The sequence below is a fragment of the Hyalella azteca genome, unplaced genomic scaffold (assembly GCF_000764305.2).
Source record: "Hyalella azteca isolate HAZT.00-mixed unplaced genomic scaffold, Hazt_2.0.2 contig9384, whole genome shotgun sequence".
NCBI classification, from domain to species: Eukaryota; Metazoa; Arthropoda; class Malacostraca; order Amphipoda; family Hyalellidae; genus Hyalella; species Hyalella azteca.
The window spans coordinates 1-19294 of NW_025939458.1; the positions used below are offsets into that span (position 1 = coordinate 1).

Here is a 19294-nt window from a genome sequence, read left to right on the forward strand (position 1 = left end):
ACATTGGCCAAGTTTCATCGAGCTGCGATCATTAGTTTGGGATATATTTTATGGTAAATCCATATATGAAAACTGGCTGAAAAAATCAGTCGTAGTATAACGGAGAGAAATTGAAAAAGTTTTCACGACTCGAACATTACCTTTCCTTTGGGTTTTTCTTTCCAGGGATTACGTCTGTTCTTTAAATCCAATTTATTGCTATAATTTCTACGCTCAAATGTTTGAGTCGGCGTAAAATTATTTTGTCTTTTAAATGTCGAAGATATACTTTTTTGGGGCTAGTTTAACTATGTACCTATTATTATGGAACTAGTCGAACCATGCTCCCATGGTTGAACTATAAAGTCAACCATGCATGCTCCTACTAGGCCTATTCCTGATTTCAACGTGATATTTTCATTTCCTTTGACACAGCACAATGATAGTATCTGTTCATATTTCAGCCTGAAGTGTAGCCTAATTAATGAAAATAATCTGAAGCACTCATAGTACTGACGATAATATTGTTATTGTACAACTACTTGATACAATCAATAATGTACTAGGTATGGGTTGCATTGATTGTCCGCCGGCTTGGAGCAGAAATGAACGGCTGGTAATGAACGACTATTGAATCCATAATAAAACCTCACCGTCCTCACGAAAAGGCGAAACGTCCCGTCGACTAAACAGCTGTTGGCACAAGCCCACAGGCCACAGCAGTGAGCACTGAGCAGTGCATTGTTAGACTCACAAGTCATGTTACGTATGCTTTGTACCATAATTTACTTTAGTAGGCCTAACGTTACATTTACTTCGATACCTCACAATTTACTTGGAGCATAGAAGTTAGCTGAATCCTGAATGTTTGTGAAAATTGTGATTGAGCAGTTGAGCTTTCATATTTTCTTTGAGCAACATTTTCAAGATAGCCTACAATAAAAATTTAGGTCCTAATTCAAGTTCAACATGATTTACAAATTTCATGAATGTGATTTGCCCTAAACAAGAGAATTGTTGATAACAAGGAGATTCTTCTCATGCCAGCAAAGAAAAAAATGAAATTGAGAGAAACATGATGAAGGCTTCAACTAAATAACTATTGCAGAGTCCAGGTGTTAGCCTACCAGCGGCAGCGGACAGCGGTCAACTTGCAACTTCTTTTTCACCTACAACCCGCAACTACCAAATTTCATGGACATGAAGTATCCTTAAATCTTAACTAGGTACATAGCTTGTTTGTTCAACTTTGTTGCAAAACTTTCTTGCGCTATGATAATAATCAGTAATCTAATTTTTCTTATGTCATTTATTTGTACCTACTTTCACTTTCAGTTCACTGGCAAGTCAAGTTTCATTGAGTAATTTGAGTGATGATTGAGGTCTTATTTTTTATAGAAAAACTATCGTTTGTGTAGCAAAATATTCCTAATGAAATACTAACATAAATTTGTAATCAGCTGTTTACAAGTATAATTTTTTAAAATGTCAATCTACACCTGTTGTTTTCGATACCTCTGTGGCTCAAGTCCCAGACAAAATGTTCCTATTCATACTTTGCCCAACATTGTGCTTGACACTTCAAGTATGGGTAAGTACTAGTCTAGGACTACTAACTAGAGCTACAGTCAGCTACTAAGTAATGACTAATGAGTGCCATGGTCAGGAAGATGTGCCAGGTGCGCGGGAATTTTTATTATCATTGCATCAATTTGCGCCGTGCGCCGTAATATGCCGGTAAAAAAGTGCACCGTGCGCCAGCCTGCGCCGTGCTACTAAAGTTGTTTAAAGATGAATGCGCGGCAAGGCTATCACACACGAACAAATATCTGCATCACGTTGACTAGATTTCTAACATGTTAACTCAGGTTCTAAGAGTCGGCAATGTTCTCAATAATTATTCATAGATCACAATTCGGTTGGAAATTAATTACAAAACTGAATAGTAGAAGGCGACAATCCACATGGCTTGAGATTGGCTCCTTTTAACGAAGGACTTACTTACTTGGTTAAGATACGGCGCAGCACCGACGAAGGTATTAGCGCCCGACGAAGGACTGACTTTGGCAAATAGTACAAACCCGAATGTCAATGTCAGGAATACGTTGCGTTCCCGACATCCTCCCGGCTGGAGAAATGGGTTTGTGCGGTGCAAACCCATTGAAAACAAAAATACATGCACTGCATTTTTTTTAAATTGTTGTATAAGAGACAGCCTTTTNTCCGGACTGAATATTGCCTCACGTCCGGACCGGACGGTCTACGGAAGGTAAACAAACACAAACGATGTTCACCAGTTCGTATAAGAAATTTGTAGAAAATTTCTTCGAAAATAAATTTCTAGATTTTTGCTTTCACAAAATTTCCATATCAAGGAAAATCATAGATTATTAATGGATAATTAAATGCATATTAATTATTAAGTATTATATATTTTCTGTCTCTTGTCCCTTGACAAAATGTATGTGCGCGCTACGCCGACGCTTGCGCGCGCTGCGCCGATGCTTGCACGTGCTGCGCCAACGCTTGCGCGTGCAAGCAGGGATGGCCAGAAGTTGCACCAACTGTGCGCTGCAATAGCTTGAAAAAAGTCAAAATGCGCGGGAAAATTCCCTGAAAACATACATAATCCTGAGTGTGGAATGAGTGATGAGTATTAACTCACAAGGCAACTTGGCAAGCAGTGAGCACTGAGCAATCAAAATCATTCTAATTTCTTGAGATGTATTGGTTGTATTTTGGAATGCAAGATAAATTTCTACTTAGCAGTTAGCATGAAATGGTGATTCATATATTTAAGCATGAAATGGTGATTCATATATTTATTCACAATAAGAAAATATAAGTTAATTGATTCAGAAGCAATGGTCTTGATTCAGGTCTTTTTGAACTCAAAGCAATTCCTAATTTCCAAGTCCAACATAATACAGTACCGGTACATTGTGTTTGTATATGTTATCAGTTTGAAGGATTGGAATGATCCAATCACCCAGACCCAATAATGGACAATTATGTATCTACTTTCTTGGTCAGGATTTGAGCTTTCTTGCAATGCCATCATACCCATGGTCGACTCACATGGTGCAATCTAAGTTATCTAACATAATAACATTCATTCTAAATTACCTTAGTTTTACTAATTTGTGAACATAGCACTAAAATAAGAGTAATGGTGCTGTTGGCTGTCAGCCTGTCACACACCCTGCCATGGGCCCCATGGCCCATACCAGGATGCAGATTGCAGAGTTTGGAAGATATGTCACCAAAATATTAAATTTAATCCCAAAAATGTTTCCAAAATTCCAACAGTATTTAAAATAGATTTTTGCATTTCTGGCAGGATGGAATTCTAAAAGTTATGGTTCATATATTATTTTTAAGCCAAAAATTTTAGTTAAGATAGAAATAATGAAAATAAGAGGGATTAAAATTGCATTTGAAAGAATCAAGAATGAAGGTTGTGAAGGTTACAACACTTTCAAGTTTAAAAATTCAATTAGACTAAATATTAATTCATTAGCAATTTGTCTCCAAGCCAAACACAACAAATTAACATTTATGAATTAATAACAATCAAAGCAGGATCACGCACCATGCCATACTTCACATAAAATGTGCTAATTCTTCAAAGAAAGTGGACTGGAGATTTTACACTGGTCTGGAAATTCTCCAGACATCAATCCCATTGGAAACTTATGGGCTATAATCAAACTAATACTCCTGAAAGAAGACTTCGACAATTGCAAAGCTAATTAGTGCCGTAATTAGGACCTGGTTTGCTGGTTTCATGATGAGCAAGTGACTAAAATGTGTTCAACTTTGGTCAAATCCATGCCAAATCATGTTCAAATGCTTGTAAAAGCAAAAGGAGGACATATCTTCTATTAATTATATCATATTTTGTACCATTGGCATGTTTCTTTGAATAAAACTTCAATGGGGGCAAATAATTGTGTTATTTCAACCATTGTCCAAACTAATTTGCACAATACTATAATATGCATATCTCATTATTTCTCCTGATACATTTCTTAGGCTTGGTTGGGAAGACAATGACACTTTTGTGCTACGTATATCAGCCATGTATTCTAAGGCAATGCAGCTTTTGCCATCTCAAATATTTGATTGATAATATGTTAGATGGGGATTTGAGTATGATTGGTGTAGTACCATAATCTGCTACAATCATTCAAGATTCATTGGCAAGATTTGAACTTATTGTAAATTTTATAGCTAATTTTTCAAATTGCCTTCAAGTATATTGTTGTGTCCAGTGTCTTTAAGTGTCGAGTAACCTTGAATTCTTATGAATATTGCTGGATAAGTTGGAAAGTCACCCCACTTTGGCTGCCAGAAAAACCTTTGGATTTTAACATTTTGCCGTTACCTTAAGTTTGCTCCAAAATGTTGGAACATTCAAATTATTAAAGAAACACATCAATATTGAGGAAAGTTACTTGACATAAACTCGATGGTTCTTGAGGTTCATTTTTATTTTAATATACCTGAAGTACATATTAATTGTGGAATCTGTGTGCAAGAGAATTCTTTTCAATATTGATTAATTGTTATTTAACTGATTAAAATTGTCAAAGTACTTTATTGATGACATTTTACTTATTTATCAGCTTAACCACTTCAAATTTGCTTTATTTTTATTTTTCAGGTCATGAAGTTGTGATTGTGAAGAATGGTTTGCGGATTTGTGGAACAGGGGCAGCCTTAGGCAACACTCCTATCCTTCAAAACAAAGCCTATTTTGAGGTCAAACTTCAGCAGTCAGGTTTGTTCAAATACATATACCATATAAATATTATCTTCTGCATTTATTTTAAATGCTGAAAAATTGGATCCTTGTAGATTTATTTATAATTCATTCCTAAGATGTATGAGGTGAAGAAAACCATGATAGCTGTAATGTTATACAATTGTAAGTACAGACGTGTCCCGGGGGTACCTATGTATACCATATAAACATTACCAACTACATTTTGTTTTAATGATGGAAAATTGGATCCCATATTTGAATTTACGATGAAATCTATTCTTTATAGATATAAGTAAAAAAATGTGAGCTTTGTAATGTTAAACATGTGTAATAACAGGTGTGTGGGGGGTGGGCATTGCATCGCCAGAGGCAGAGCTAGACAGAGTACCTCTAGGTTCAGATGCCCACTCGTGGGTTCTCTGCTCGGACTGTGTGCTCAGACACAACTCCGAGGAGCCTCACAGGCTTGTTGCTCCACCACAGGAAGGCGATGTTTTGGTGAGGGACTTGATACCTCATTGTGAAGTTTTTTCATAGTTCCCTACAAAATCATTATGGTCAGTAGGTATATACTGCGATGTCAAGGACTTTAATCTTGTGGACTTGCCCCAATTTTGTTGTGATTTGGCCTAATTTCCCTAGTTCTAGTATTTTAATTCTATTCTAATCTTCCAACTTTTAATTCAGGTGGTCCAATTGCTGTTTCTTAAAAGATTTTTAGTTTTTTCAACACTTACCCCATGTAAAATGCATAATTTTTAACATTCCTAATCTTCTAGACCCATGCATGTTTTATCTTGTTCTCTATTTTGAGTTAAAATTTTCACCAGTCTATTAATATCATAATCCCCCTGTTTGGCATATTTACATGCTCATCTTTGGGCACTGTGCAGGGTGTCAGCTTTGATCACGTTGAATTAAACTTCTACATCAATGGCAAGAACACCAACACTCCACTCACAGGCTTCAAAGGCACCCTATATCCTGTGCTGTATGGTGAGCTCATTTAGTTCGCTGTAGACCTGTATTAGAGTCCTGATTAATGTTCAAGTGCACCCTCTGCCCGTTGGAAAATTTTAAACTCCTTCCATTTAGATTCAAGGGCGTCCTCCCTCTCCAGTACTGTTAGGTTGCTGAGATAACTTCTGATCCCTGTTACATGTTGGCTGGGGGCTACACTATACTGCTTGAAATCCAAAAAGTATACTGAGAAAGATGAAAACGTCTTGAAAATGGATGGGATATTCATGTGTTTTCTCATTATTGTTTGGAAGTGATGAATTTGATTAAATACTTGTGTATTTGACTACTTTTAGTCAAATATTTTGTTATGAAATTCCTATATGCAAAATTCTACGTATCGCTCTCAAAAACTGTTACGTAAATGGGAATTCTTAGGTCGTTGGGTATAGGTACATATACTAATTCTTTTTGTTTACGCTTCTATATCAAAAAATTTATTTTTTGCAAGTTTTTGTACCGAGAATTGCTTGGAGTTAATTTTCTTTGTAGAATTTATCACAAAATGAAGTTCCCCTTAAAATTTCATGAATTTTTTTTTCCTATTTCGAGAGAAAAACGAGATGAATATCTTTTTGAGTGTTGGCCTCAAACCAAGAGTTACCCGTAATACAAATCTCAAGCTCTGCAATACTTGTGACTTCTCAAAAATTACCCAAATTTAATACCAATTGAGGGTGAAACTTCACTAGTATAACTAGATGAGCATCCGCATTAAATGCCAGTAAAATGTATTTTCCATCTCGTTGTAAAAAGAAGTGAATTTTTTTAAACCTCTGTCAGGTGAACTTAACTCATTATCACGCCTTTGATACGAATAATATTGAGACGATTTATTTGTATGCAATAAAGGGATCAACGTGGTATTGAGTGTTATAATTTGAACATGAATGTCTCTTACTGTTGCAGTTGACGAAGGAGCCATCTTAGACGTGGTCTTCAGAGACTTCTCGTACCCTCCTCCCGTCGGCTTTGACGCCATAATGATCGAGAAGTCTATACTGGGCCATGATTGATCTTGGCAATTCATGTGCCGCCTTTCTCATAACCAATTCTATCGAACAAATATTCTAGGGATGATCTTTTTACTTTCTAGGTGGAAATGATTTTTTTTAACACAAGGAATTTCTTATATTTCTTACCTGTGTCTTGTGCGTTCAAGATTAAGTGAAAATTCGCATAATACATTTCATTTCAAGTCAATTTAATTAAACATGCCGTCGCCATTCTTGTGACGGGAATAGCTCCACCCTGTCGAGCAGAACTAACTACTGGCTATACGCAATCTCTTCCTGATATTTATTGTTATTATTAATAATCAATGTGTGCAGCATGCTTGTAGAAGTATTTCACAGCGGCATTTCGGCAATGGAATTTTATCTTCAAAATTTTAGTGAATGAGCAACAACCTCGTATAGTTATACAAAATCATGGGGGTAAGGTAAGTATTGAACTTAGTTTGTTTGTAGAGCCACTGAACGTAGGTGAACTTCTCGGTACAGTGGTCTTGACTTAGGCACTCTTCTGAAGCTTGGGAAATACGGCAAATTTGTCCTGATGGGAAATAATGGACAAATTTGGAAATATGGGAATTGGGAAATAACAGGGTAGTCTTGTAATTTAAGTCTGCTGCTACTCCGTGTTAATTCTTGTTAGTGAACAAGAATTATAGAATAATGACTGTTCAGATTAAGACTTATGACATGCCGACACATTTTGTGCTTATTCACCGTCTTTCAAAGTGGTAAGTAAAATTTTCATTGAATTAAGGAGTTCTTTACAAGGTACTTTTTAATACATTCCAACCTGGCTAATAGCTCTCATGCGTACTCTAGCAATTCTAAATAATAGTTTTAATGTAGGGTTTTCTTCAGTTGATAATAACCTTGTGAGGTGAACATTGAAATCTGTAATAGGGTGAAGCAATGATCTGTTGGTAATACTAATTTGCTGTCAGCAGAAATGTTATACTTGACAATTTTGTTGATTGAGAGCTTCATTCCTGGGACTCACTTTCTTTCGTTCAAATCCCTAGTCACTTTTTTTACAGACTTCGTTACAAACGAACAAATGTTGTGAAACTTGAAAAAAAATCAGTAGGCTTGCTGAAAAATCTAGGCGTATTGTCGAGAGATTTCGTTTTGTTTGATCTGTAATGTGGCTAGAGTGTTATAACGATATTTAAGCGTGTGCATACAAATGTACGATTTTGTCAATACTTGCACCAGATCTAAGATTTTGGTACCTCTAATCTTATTTTCATATGTAATGCATTTGTAGGTATACATTTGCTTTTATCGCTGGTTTATACCATTCCTAACATGAGCAGTTAATTGCATGACACTCCCTGCTGAATTATTAACGCATTTTGTCATTTTTGGAAAAAGGCGCTGTTGTGCTCGTCATGTCCGTCCGTCTGACTGTCTGTCTATCCGTACGTCCGTGACCACGTTTTCGTCGACGAGAAAATGCGCTCGCTGTCACTCACTACAGTAAGTACTGAGTTATATAGGTATTATTTTTATACTAGTTAGTATCAGAAGTGCAATTTATGTTGTGCTTTTTTGGCTATTAAATAGGGCATACCAGAGAACAGTTTTCACTTGAAACTACCCTGTAAGGCTGTTCAAAAATTATTGGTTCCAATAACGTAAGTTGATTTTCCGAACTTCACAAAAAGGTCGTCTGCAAATAATGAATCAAAATAATTTGAAAGGATGTCTGTGACCACGAACATTACTGTCGTTATGATACTCTTGCGGACGGCTTCTATTCGCAAGTTAAAAATCTTGCATACTAATATCGGATTGCAGATACATAAGGGTAAGTAGTTAAGAGAAATTTGTAACACATGTTAAAAATCAAAGTTATGTATAATTCATTATAAATCGGTCAAAAAATGTAGAAAACTAACGTATTATACTGTGCATAATTATTTAAAGGCATAAAAGATGTTTAATTACGAAAGGTTTTCCTGTCCTGGGCAGCTGGGCAGCCTCCCGTGTGTGAGGTAAACTGCGCAAAACCTCAATCGGCGATATAAGCGATATGAGATTATATTAAAAGTGTAGCGATACTCTTTGTAAGAGTATAGTGAGGGATGGTGACCACAGCGAAGTCTGCTGAGGTGCACCCTCTGCACGGGACCACTGCTGTTCTGTATGATTGATGTCTGGCGGTATGTCTTCTATGATATTGTTGATTGGTGGATTTGGGAGTGCTTACAAGTTTAGATGTGTATAAATGTTTGATGAAGTTGGCTACGTCTGTGAGCGGGAGTAAAGAGTTGAGTATTGTGAAGTGGTAGTCGTGTGGAGTGTTGCTACTTGTCTGGGTTTAGGGGGTAAATGCTCAAAGTGATGGCAGGGGCTGATAGGGCTGCAGAGTACTGATGTGAGGGATTTGGATGCCCCTCATATCGAGGTGTTCTTTCAGAAGGAGGACTTTTGTTTCTGCGTGGACGTGACTGGATGGTGTGATTTGGGTGCTGCCAAGTGCGATTGTGAGTGCTGTGCTTTGTATGGTTTGTAGGTGGTTGTGGAGTGTGGGTGAGATTGTTCCTGTGAGGACGATAAGTGTGTTCAGCCAAGGTCTGTATTTTGTTTTGATGCTCTGTATGTGTGGCCCAGAAGACATGGTAGTGTTGTAAATGACACCTAGAATCTTTGTTTAATTTGTGTGTGGTATGATGGTGTTGTTTAGTGTGACTGTGGGTCTGTGTTGATGTTACTTTGTGTGGCTTGTAAGTAGTCTGTTTATTGATTTGGTGGGGGCTACTTTGAATCTGTTGCGTACTAGCCAGTCAACTAGCTGTGTGATGTAAGGTTGTACTTGTGTGAAGCATGTTCATGCATTGGTGTGTGTTGATGTAAGTGTGATGTCGTCTGCGTAAGATATGTGAATGTTGTAAGGTGTGGCTGGAACTTTATGCATGTAAAGATTAAAAACTGTTTGTGCGAGGCCTGATCCCTGAGGTACGCCATTCTGAATGCTTTTTGTGCGTGTTGACTTGCCAGCTATTGTAGTGTACGAATGACTGTCTACCTATTAAGTAGTTGGCAAGCCAGCGTCTAGTTGTTATTTAGTGTTGTAAATTGTAGATTTTGTACGAGTTGGAGGCGCGGGATGGTTGCAAAGACTTTGCTAATGTCGATTATAATCAGGAATGTGCAGGACGCGTGGAGTTAATCCCATCTTGCATACGTTGTGTGAAGTTAGTGAGGAGTGTAATGGTGGAGTGATGGAATCTTTAAGTGTGTACATCATAATAGTAGATACCATCTCGATACAATTCAATTGTATCAAGTAATTTTAATGGATTTATAACAAAAATTAAACACTATTCCAATCTATGTTAAATTTGGATGTATTAGCTGTATCAATAAATTCGTATAAAAACCTTAACAAGAGCCAAGATTATTTACTAAGAATATTCGTTACTTATCACGACGTGAATTATAATGTCGCATGCACTAAGCATCATGACTAAATCTCTGGAATGTAAACACGTTAAACTTAATAAAGAAAAATTAGTAATTTAAAGAACGAACTTTACATAGCGTGTTACAAAACGTGTTACAAAGAACCTAAACAAATTCTTTGGATTTAAAAGCACCACAGATAACAATTAACACGTAACAATTATAATATGTCAACATATACGCACAGAAGACAGCGTAGAACTTAGTTACCTTTTAAGTAATGGAATGTTTAAATGAGGAATGCCTTCACAATGAGCTATGTAAAGGATTAATTACTTTTTATCTTAATTAGCATTAAATGTCGGCTATACAGTTAACAGCTGCAGAAAGCTGCCGCGTAGCTTAAAGACATAGGAATGGATTGATTAAATCTTTCATTGGACGATTATTAAAGCTGTGTCACGGTACAAAGAGGGTAGACTGCTTAACATAGAGACGAAAAAGAAAAACTTTGGTAGGAGTTATGGATAGGATTAGGAGTTCATATAGAGGAACTCCCTAAAGATTCCTATGGTCGCCACACCGAACAAGATGCCACATTTGTTCAAAAAGTGTTAAAACAAGTCACGCCCACTCTTATAAGCAATATTTTCGCAGAACTTCTGGACCCTCAACCGTCTGCAGGAAGCACATACAAATATCATCGAACCGTTAGCTGCGCTGCATGTACAATCGATCCCCGAATCAGGCCAATTGTGAGAATCTAAACTAGCAATTTTCTACAAATAAATTTCCAACAAAATGAGAGCTCGCATCATCAACTACGATTTTAATTTTCCGACGGCTGCATCAGGCTCTTCTCCCTTGACCAGGAATTGAGAAAACGAACCGAGTTGTTCTTGAGACCACCAATAGACCACAGTTATGTAGCGCCGCTCTCAGCCAGCAACTTCTGCTCGAACATGTCGAGTCGGTCCAGCATCTGTCCGTAGATCTGCAAAACACGCGGAGGTAGAATACACAGGAAAATCTAATCGTGGTACACGGAAAAGTTAGAATGGGATTTCATGTCTTAAATTACAAAATTTTATAAAAAAAAAAAACAGGAATCGACTAACTTTTAATAGCACGGTTATGAACAATACAGTTTATAGTTTCTAAGACACCACACAAAAGTACTATCTTTTATGTAAACTGATAATAGAAAAGCCGACAAGAAAGCACGAAAGAGGACCTTGGATGCGTCGGCAGCAGGCTCGGTGGCCAGGGTGTAGGTGGGGCACGGGATGACGTCTTCGTAGGCGCCGCCCCTGAACGCGTGCTTGGCGCGGTAGGCGCCGCCCAGCGCAGCGGAGTTGCTTACATTCTGGGAGAAGACTAATGTTTACAGAGCTCACCGTAACTAATGTTTACGACGCAGCGTGCACTGTAATTCATGTTTACATCGTGCGAAGTACCCTAATGTATAAATCGCGCAAGTGGTGATGGTGGTGGTTTAAAGGTGCTGTGCAGCTGTAAGTTCATTTTCACATTCATATAAAATGACAATTTTTAGCAGATGATATTTTCATTTAAAGAATTACCGACTCAGAACGGCTGCATATAAATATTTAGCTGCATTGTAGTCAATATAGCAAGTAAAATGATATTCAGTTTAATTGAAACGCCCACCGATCGCAAAGGGAGTGTAATTCATCACCCAATCGGCGACCATTAGCTCGTATATACTTCATCAAAAGCTGATCATGTTAGTGATTTTATTAAGCTCATAATTTGATAATTATCAGGAGCTAACCATGGTGTAGACCGGAGCCTGAAAGACGTCAGCGGCGATCTGCAGCAGCGCCTTGTTGCGAGACGCGCCCCCCGTGGCCAGCACGCGGCACTTCTCTGCACGAACAATTAACATTTATTAATAGTTTTATACAGCCTAAGTTAAAATGAATCTATCATCATAAATTGAATCATAATAGTTTTATGGAAAGTGTTCATGCACATGTAACTTCTCTGCAAAAACAGTGAATATCAGAATAAGAGGAAAATTATGGCGAAAACGTGAAACATTTGTGTGACGGTAACTACGGTTCTCAAACCCTTACAAACGAATAGCATATGACGATTTCTACACATCAACTAACAGTGACTCTAATTACTTTGCCTTCCAAAACGAAGAGCATTTATGCATAATCAAATTAAAGATGAAGTGATATGACTGGCGTTGAATGAACAGTGAGCCGAGTAAAAAATTTAGACATGAAGTAACAAATGGTGCTGAGGAAAAGAGCCGGGTAAACAAATTAGACATGAAGACATAAATGGTGTCGAGGGAACGAGCCGAGTAAACAAATTAGACATAAAGTGGCATAAATGGTGAAGTGGCGTTGTCTGTTTTAACAATTAAAAACGGACACCGAGCGAGTTGCATATGAGCTTGTATTCTATACTTCCAAAGGATCTACGGTAGCGTAATAAGGTACAAAAATTCCAGTTCTCTCCATCAGAGACGGACAAAATTGGAGTTATAATCAACATCCCAGGGAATGTTTTGAGCAAACATTTTCTATGAAAACATATACGAGAAGTCGAAAGAGTTACTATCTATAATCAGTACAAAACCGAAGCGATGCGTCCAACACATGCTGCCCACTGACCCACCCATGCTGCCCACTGACCCACCCATGCTGCCCACTGACCCACCCATGCTGCCCACTGACCCACCCATGTTGCCAAAGTTCCCCCGCGGTGTGGACTCGAGCAGCTCACTGAAGATGTCCCAGGACCCCTCAGCGCACTTGTCCCGCACGCCCTCCCGAGTCAGGGACCCGTTACTGAAACTGACATGGAGGGGAAACTATTAGGAAAGAACCATTACATACTACAAAAATTACAACTTATGACAACTGCAGTGAGTGAGTACAACAATTACAAAATTATTACAACTGCTGTGAGTGACAGAGAGGTGAGAGAGCGCATTTTCTCGTCGACGAAAACGTAAAGTCACGGACGGACAGACGGACAGGCAAACGGACGGACATGACGAGCACAATAGCGCCTTTTATTCCATAAATGAGAAAATGCGCTATAAATAACCTACACATTGAAAATAATACAAAGTGTCATCCCATACATTACCTTTAGATATAATTCCAACAAATAAAAATCTAGCATCAATTAACGTGTCAGTTCTGGGATTCACACGAGATAAGTCATGCAAAGCACAAATAAATGACGAATATCTCATTGGGATCTTATAAAGGAGTCACAAGGATTTTAATAAGGATTCAATAGGATCCTCAAAAGGATAAATAACCCTAGGCATAATAATAAGGTATAATAATAATAAGGTTAGAACACGTACCACAGCATGCCCATGTACAGGCATGTTAGAACACGTACCACAGCATGCCCATTTACAGTCATGTTAGAACACGTACCACAACATGCCCATGTACAGGTCTGGGTCAATGGGGCTGACAAAGACATGCCCCTCAAGGCCAGGAGTGGGGCGGCTCGTTGAGAGGAAGAGCGTGTCGCTTGTACCCAGACTGAGAGCCACGTCACCTCGGTCCAGACGCATCGCTGCATAACACATAGCATCATCAATAATGTACTAAATACAAATATCAGCAATTTTATTGTATTACTCTCTTTATACAAAAATCCCTATTTTCGGGGTAGTTCGGCAGAAATTGTTCTTTAATGCAGGTTTTATTGAAGACTAGAGAGTATATCTTATTGACATTATTCTTATTGTTTTACAGTTTCCCTCTATTAGCAAATTAGGTTTTTGATGACTTGAAAATTCAAATATAAGGTTTCTAAGGGAGAATTTATTATAATTTACGTTTCGATTGCAACTACATTCAGTATCAAATAGTAGAAGTTTCGCAAACCTTGAATTTGAAATTTTGAAACGACGTTATTACAAACATAGGGTAGTAGTCTGGATAATGATTGAAAATTAAGGCTTGATTTACGAGAACAGTTTCAATGTCCTAACAAATCCGGTAGCGTGCAAATAGCTGGAGACTCCTGCTTGATGATGAGAGCCTCAGCTATCGTCAGTCTTGTGGCGTCTGGGCATCTCATGATGATTCTGGTGTGAGTCTCCAATGTCGCGCGAGTGAGTGTCTCATTAATCATTATGAGCCTCCCTCATGTGGTTCTTCGGTCCTTCGGTCTGGAGGTGGCATGTTAGGCGGCGGGCCAAAGTCGTGCTGGTCTAACAGGAAGTCTGCAACCTTCTTTGTGGTATGAATATTTTTAAATAACATTGGTTTCTTGTATTGGTCCCGACTTTTTTTATGGTCCCGGAACCGCGAATGGCCGTACTAATGTCATTTCAAACTTCATATTCAAGTGTTTCAAAACTCTTCAGCTACTTGATAACGAATGAAGTTGCATTCCAAACAGCATAAATTATAATGAAGTTTTCATTGGAAAACTTATATTTTAATTTTTCAAGTCCTATCAAATGCCTAATATGCCGAATAGAGAAAAACAATAAGAAAAATGTCGATAACAAATACTCTCTGGTCTTCAATGAAACCTACATTAAATCACTATATCAATACTCAGCCAATATACTGAAATACACAAAAATTCAATAACATTATGAAGCTCATATATACAATATTTTTATTGTCTAATAAAGATCTTTCATTTATTAATTTGAAAATAAACTTCTTGTCAATAGGACCGCATCAGCTATGGATAAAACGCGAATTCTACTTTTCGTCAACTAAGAATTTTCCGAAAATTGGACACCTTACATTACACCAATTGATGAAGTGTTCAGAGTATCGAAGGGTTGTTAATCTTGAAAGGAGCAGAATCAATAAATTTTACCTGCAAGTGCAGCAGGTGAGTTAATCAAGGGCCAATATAAAACTTTTAATTTTATCAAGTGCCGAAAGGTTGTTAATTAAACAACAAAAATCTCCCATCTTAAGATCTAGTATCACAAGACAAGTACCGCTACTCATTAGCAAGAGAAAATCTCCAATTTTATCAGCAAGTGCCGCATCGTTGCCACGGAAGTAAGCAACAAAAAAACTCTTATATACCAGCAAGTGACGAAGGGTTGTCGCCAGTGAAAGCAACAACATTGCACTCTGCACTGAACCCGTAGCGCTCAACATAGAAGTTGCTGACTTTGCCCACGACCGTGTTGCTTGGCACGGGAGATCCCAGCAGCGACCTCAGGCCCACGCCACACGCCTGTAACACGAACTGTAATTAAATAAGGCAAGGGAATGTCCAGCAGCGACCTCAGGCCCACGCCACACGCCTGTAACATTAACTGTATTTAAATAAGGCAATGGAATGTCCAGCAGCGACCTCAGGCGCACGCCACACGCCTGTAACATTAACTGTAATTAAATAAGGCAATGGAATGTCCAACAGCGATCTCTGGTCCACGCCACATGCCTGTAACATGAACTGCAAATTCAGGAAGCTCGGAGAATGTACAAATATGCAATACATAAAAGGCAGCCTATATGGAAGTCTTCTATAGTGCACTGACATGCTGCAAATCAGTATGACAAATCTTCAGGCATTATTTAATACATTAAACCTGTTATTATGGAAAGATCAAAATTAAAGCGATCCTGCAAAGATTGCTACGTAAATAAGACAAGTTGGCACACAAGCAGATTTCCCTTGATGGGAAGTCACCCACCTTGAGGCAATCTTCATGCCAGTCTTTGGTGTTGATATCAAGAAGGTTCATGCCTGATCCGTCGCTCAGGTCTATGGGAGCATAGTCACCAAGCATCAAACTGCATGCAAAGCTGCTCACCAGCGAGATGTGCTGTAATGAAAACATCTATGTATACTTGCACACACATTATTGAAGATTATTTTGTGAAAAGGGAAATGATACCCAATACAATTTTTAATGGTTGATAGGACTGTTTAATATAGTCTTATTAAGTGATGGAATCAGCTGTTTCACAGAACAGTAAAAAATATTGACCAAGAACTATGAGCATGGATTTTAATATTTATAAATGCGGATGAAGATTCAAAAGTTATTAAGTATTAGCTAGGTAAAGGTGGAAAATTTGGAATAGCTTTGTGGAAAACATGTTTAAATGCCAAAGGACTAAAGAAAATAAGATTATCAATTTGTTAATCAGTCCCATTATTTGCTCTACAAGCTTGTGGTATTGAAAAATGTCAGTACAGAGTTATAATAATTAATTTTTTCAAATGGAAACCTACAGGAGTACAACTAAACAGACCACTAGCCAAAAGATTTCTTCAATTGGACATGAAATATATTGAGTTTCTCAAAGTACCTCAGTGTTGCCATATATGTCAGGGTTTGTGCTGTGGGTGCGGGCTATTTGGTTGCCTGTGAAGCGCTCGTATGCACGTGATCCAGAGATGTCTGCAAGTCTCTGAAGAATTATACAGATAAATACAACTAGACAATGGGATTACAATGTTTTTAGTAATTACTGAAAATTATAAAATTCTGTTTCATAAAGTAACATGTTAACAGCACAATAATATTTCACTAATGAAATTGTGCGATGATAGGTACTTCATGAAATTGAAAAAGCCCACCAACAGTACCTGCATACTTTGAAGTTCTGCTTTGAATACTGACAAGTAGGAAAGTTACAGTTTATAATGGCTGACTAAACTACTCATTTTCAATCACCCCCAGAAGCATTACTCTCTCACCTGAGCTCCACCCAGTTTTTCTTCAAGCATCTGACACTGAATGGTTGTAGATACGTCCATCCACACTGGCGCATTGGGACGAGAAAAGAGTGAACTGTTCAGTTGATGATGCAGGAACTTCTGAGGGTCCAAATTAGTGAGCACTTCTCTGGTGCCTCTCTTCCACCACACGCTGCCATGCTGCTGCCCACTGCCTGACAGCGCAGCAACTGTACTGAAGTCGGTGCCAGCCACACGTAGCTTGTCAAGCACAAGGTCCAACGCTTTGATCCACATAACTACTGGTGATGTGACCTCTCCATTGGCACCCTGAATCACTCCACCCTGAGTTCTGAAATGCAGGGGAAATATTAGTAATAGTGGATAAAAATGTATTTTTCGATCTATTTAAACATGATAAGGTGAAAAAACTTTCTAATGAATAGGTTTGAAGGTCCTTATCTCAGATGATACTGATTGACAAAAATGGTTAAAGTGATCAATGAATATTGGACAAAGTAAATAGTTATACATAAAATTAACCATAGTTCAAAGAACTACAAATCTATTGCCAAATTGAGAAACATAAACACATTAGTTAGACAAGTTGTAAAACTTTGAATATAACTCAAAAACAATGCCATGGGAATAACAAACCCAATATAACTGCACATTAGCTTATGGTGCATCAGATGGCCTCATTTGAGGTTTACAATATGTATACACAATAGGTACCTATCCATTTGAATCAATTGACTGTCACTAACCTAAACTCTGGTAATTCAGAATCAAAGTGCACAGCTGCTTCCTGCAGAACCTTCAAATCATCAGCAATCACCAAAGCCTTGACCTGAAAAATATATATTAGAATAATATTTCAAATAATTTTTGGCAAACTCTTGTTCAAGTGATAGCAAAACNTTGACTGTCACTAACCTAAACTCTGGTAATTCAGAATCAAAGTGCACAGCTGCTTCCTGCAGAACCTTCAAATCATCAGCAATCACCAAAGCCTTGACCTGAAAAATATATATTAGAATAATATTTCAAATAATTTTTGGCAAACTCTTGTTCAAGTGATAGCAAAACAAATCAATCAAATTTCGTACAACATTTCTACCACAATCAGTGAGCAAATGAAATTTCTGGAGTGCATCAGGTGGACCAAATGAGGGCGGATGAACGATAATCAGAGGAGGCCATCCATTGTGGCCTGGGACTGCTATGTCCCAAACAAATACTAAGGAATACTAAGGAGGTATTAACATGTAACAAAATGAACTTGGTTCTAAATTGTAAGATGTAAAACCTGCAATTAGATAAAGAACCTGCCAGAATAACTTGCCTGCTGTGTGCTGAAATCAAATCCTAGGTAAGTAGATAGTTTTGGTGGCTCAGCCTCCATGGTAGATGCCCAAGACTTAGGGTCTTATATTGTAATTAAACAACTGAAATTTTAAAGTTAAAACAACAACAACAAAACTAACAAAATAAAAAATTTAAAAATTCTGTAATATAAATAAAGTTTTAAATTATGTAGACATAAGAGTGCAATGGCAAATGCAATCATTATCAAGCTTTTTGGTAATAAATATTAGAAAATTGAATGAAAAGAATGTGTGCTGCCTTCTGTATGGTATATAAATATAGGTGCTAGGTATATAAATAAAGAACCAGTAACCTCATCAGTCTAATTAAATTCATTACATATATACACAACATAGCAGCATCTTTAATCATCACTATCCAGTAATTTGGTGGTCCTTAGCTCCACCTCCCAACAACTTGAAATACTTGTCGCACCCAAAATTCCAAAGAAAAGATAAATTCATATTCTTAAGATGTCCTTGCAGATTTTCTTAGTCCTGACTCCTCCATTCAGAATCACCTGAGGGAGGCCCACAAGGCCATCACATGCATAGTGCTGGAAGAATGTGCCAGCATTGTTGTATGGCGTATAATAATGGCGCCTCAACAGCAATTGACCAGCAATAGCTGAAGCTCTCATCGTCAAGGATAGGACCCAAGCTAGCAACCTACAAGTTACTGGATTGGTCAGAACTTTGAGACTATTATTGGAACAAATTTTGGGTTCCAATTTTTTAGCATTATCCAACTTATGTGATTTTGTACGTACTTATTTCCACTCAAATCTAATTTTTTATAGTATCCTGTATACTTGATTTTGTACTTAATGTTAGTGCAAATTTTATTACTCAATGCATCCTGTAACTTGATAATGAGCATTATTACATTCAAAATGTTGCTAAAATATTAAAAATTTCATTTGGAAACTTGATTTTTATTCTAGCAATGTCCACAAAAAATATAGGTAGTCTGACTTTGACTTATTGAGTAAGCCAACATGAAGATTATAAATAGAACTCACTCTTTGGTTTTCAATGAAACATGTCTTATTATATATAAACAT

The 19294-nt window shown here is 37.6% G+C and overlaps 2 protein-coding genes across 2 annotated transcripts; one reads left to right on the forward strand and one right to left on the reverse strand.

Annotated features, from left to right (window-relative positions):
* Positions 1-1314: 1314 nt before the first annotated feature.
* On the forward strand, positions 1315-8066 carry LOC108674587 (SPRY domain-containing protein 7). The gene is made up of 5 exons (XM_018162551.2): positions 1315-1570; positions 4646-4762; positions 5085-5245; positions 5641-5743; positions 6677-8066. The coding sequence occupies exons 1-5, from the start codon at positions 1465-1467 to the stop codon at positions 6781-6783; spliced, it is 594 nt and encodes a 197-aa protein (XP_018018040.1). The 5' UTR covers positions 1315-1464; the 3' UTR covers positions 6784-8066.
* A 2043-nt stretch (positions 8067-10109) lies between these two features.
* On the reverse strand, positions 10110-18340 carry LOC108674586 (xylulose kinase). The gene is made up of 11 exons (XM_018162550.2): positions 18209-18340; positions 17800-17882; positions 16885-17215; positions 16494-16595; positions 15872-16003; positions 15255-15408; positions 13623-13767; positions 12844-13022; positions 11984-12078; positions 11423-11554; positions 10110-11182 (listed from the first exon to the last, which is right to left on the reverse strand). Exons 1-11 carry the CDS (start codon positions 18266-18268, stop codon positions 11111-11113), a joined length of 1485 nt encoding a protein of 494 aa, XP_018018039.1. The 5' UTR covers positions 18269-18340; the 3' UTR covers positions 10110-11110.
* Between the last annotated feature and the right edge of the window lie 954 nt (positions 18341-19294).

What these genes read in the sequence shown, in the direction of transcription:
- LOC108674587 (XM_018162551.2), top strand. Translation starts at nt 1,465, where the DNA reads ATGTCAATCTACACCTGTTGTTTTCGATACCTCTGTGGCTCAAGTCCC. An exon ending in GGTCAAACTTCAGCAGTCAG is followed by an intron (nt 4,763 to 5,084) that starts GTTTGTTCAAAT and finishes GTGTAATAACAG; the next exon opens with GTGTGTGGGGGGTGGGCATT. An exon ending in CACAGGAAGGCGATGTTTTG is followed by an intron (nt 5,246 to 5,640) that starts GTGAGGGACTTG and finishes GGCACTGTGCAG; the next exon opens with GGTGTCAGCTTTGATCACGT.
- LOC108674586 (XM_018162550.2), bottom strand. Translation starts at nt 18,268, where the DNA reads ATGGAGGCTGAGCCACCAAAACTATCTACTTACCTAGGATTTGATTTC. An exon ending in TGGGTCAGTGGGCAGCATGG is followed by an intron (nt 12,079 to 12,843) that starts GTGGGTCAGTGG and finishes TTGTTCGTGCAG; the next exon opens with AGAAGTGCCGCGTGCTGGCC. An exon ending in CTGCTGCCGACGCATCCAAG is followed by an intron (nt 11,183 to 11,422) that starts GTCCTCTTTCGT and finishes CGTGTTTTGCAG; the next exon opens with ATCTACGGACAGATGCTGGA.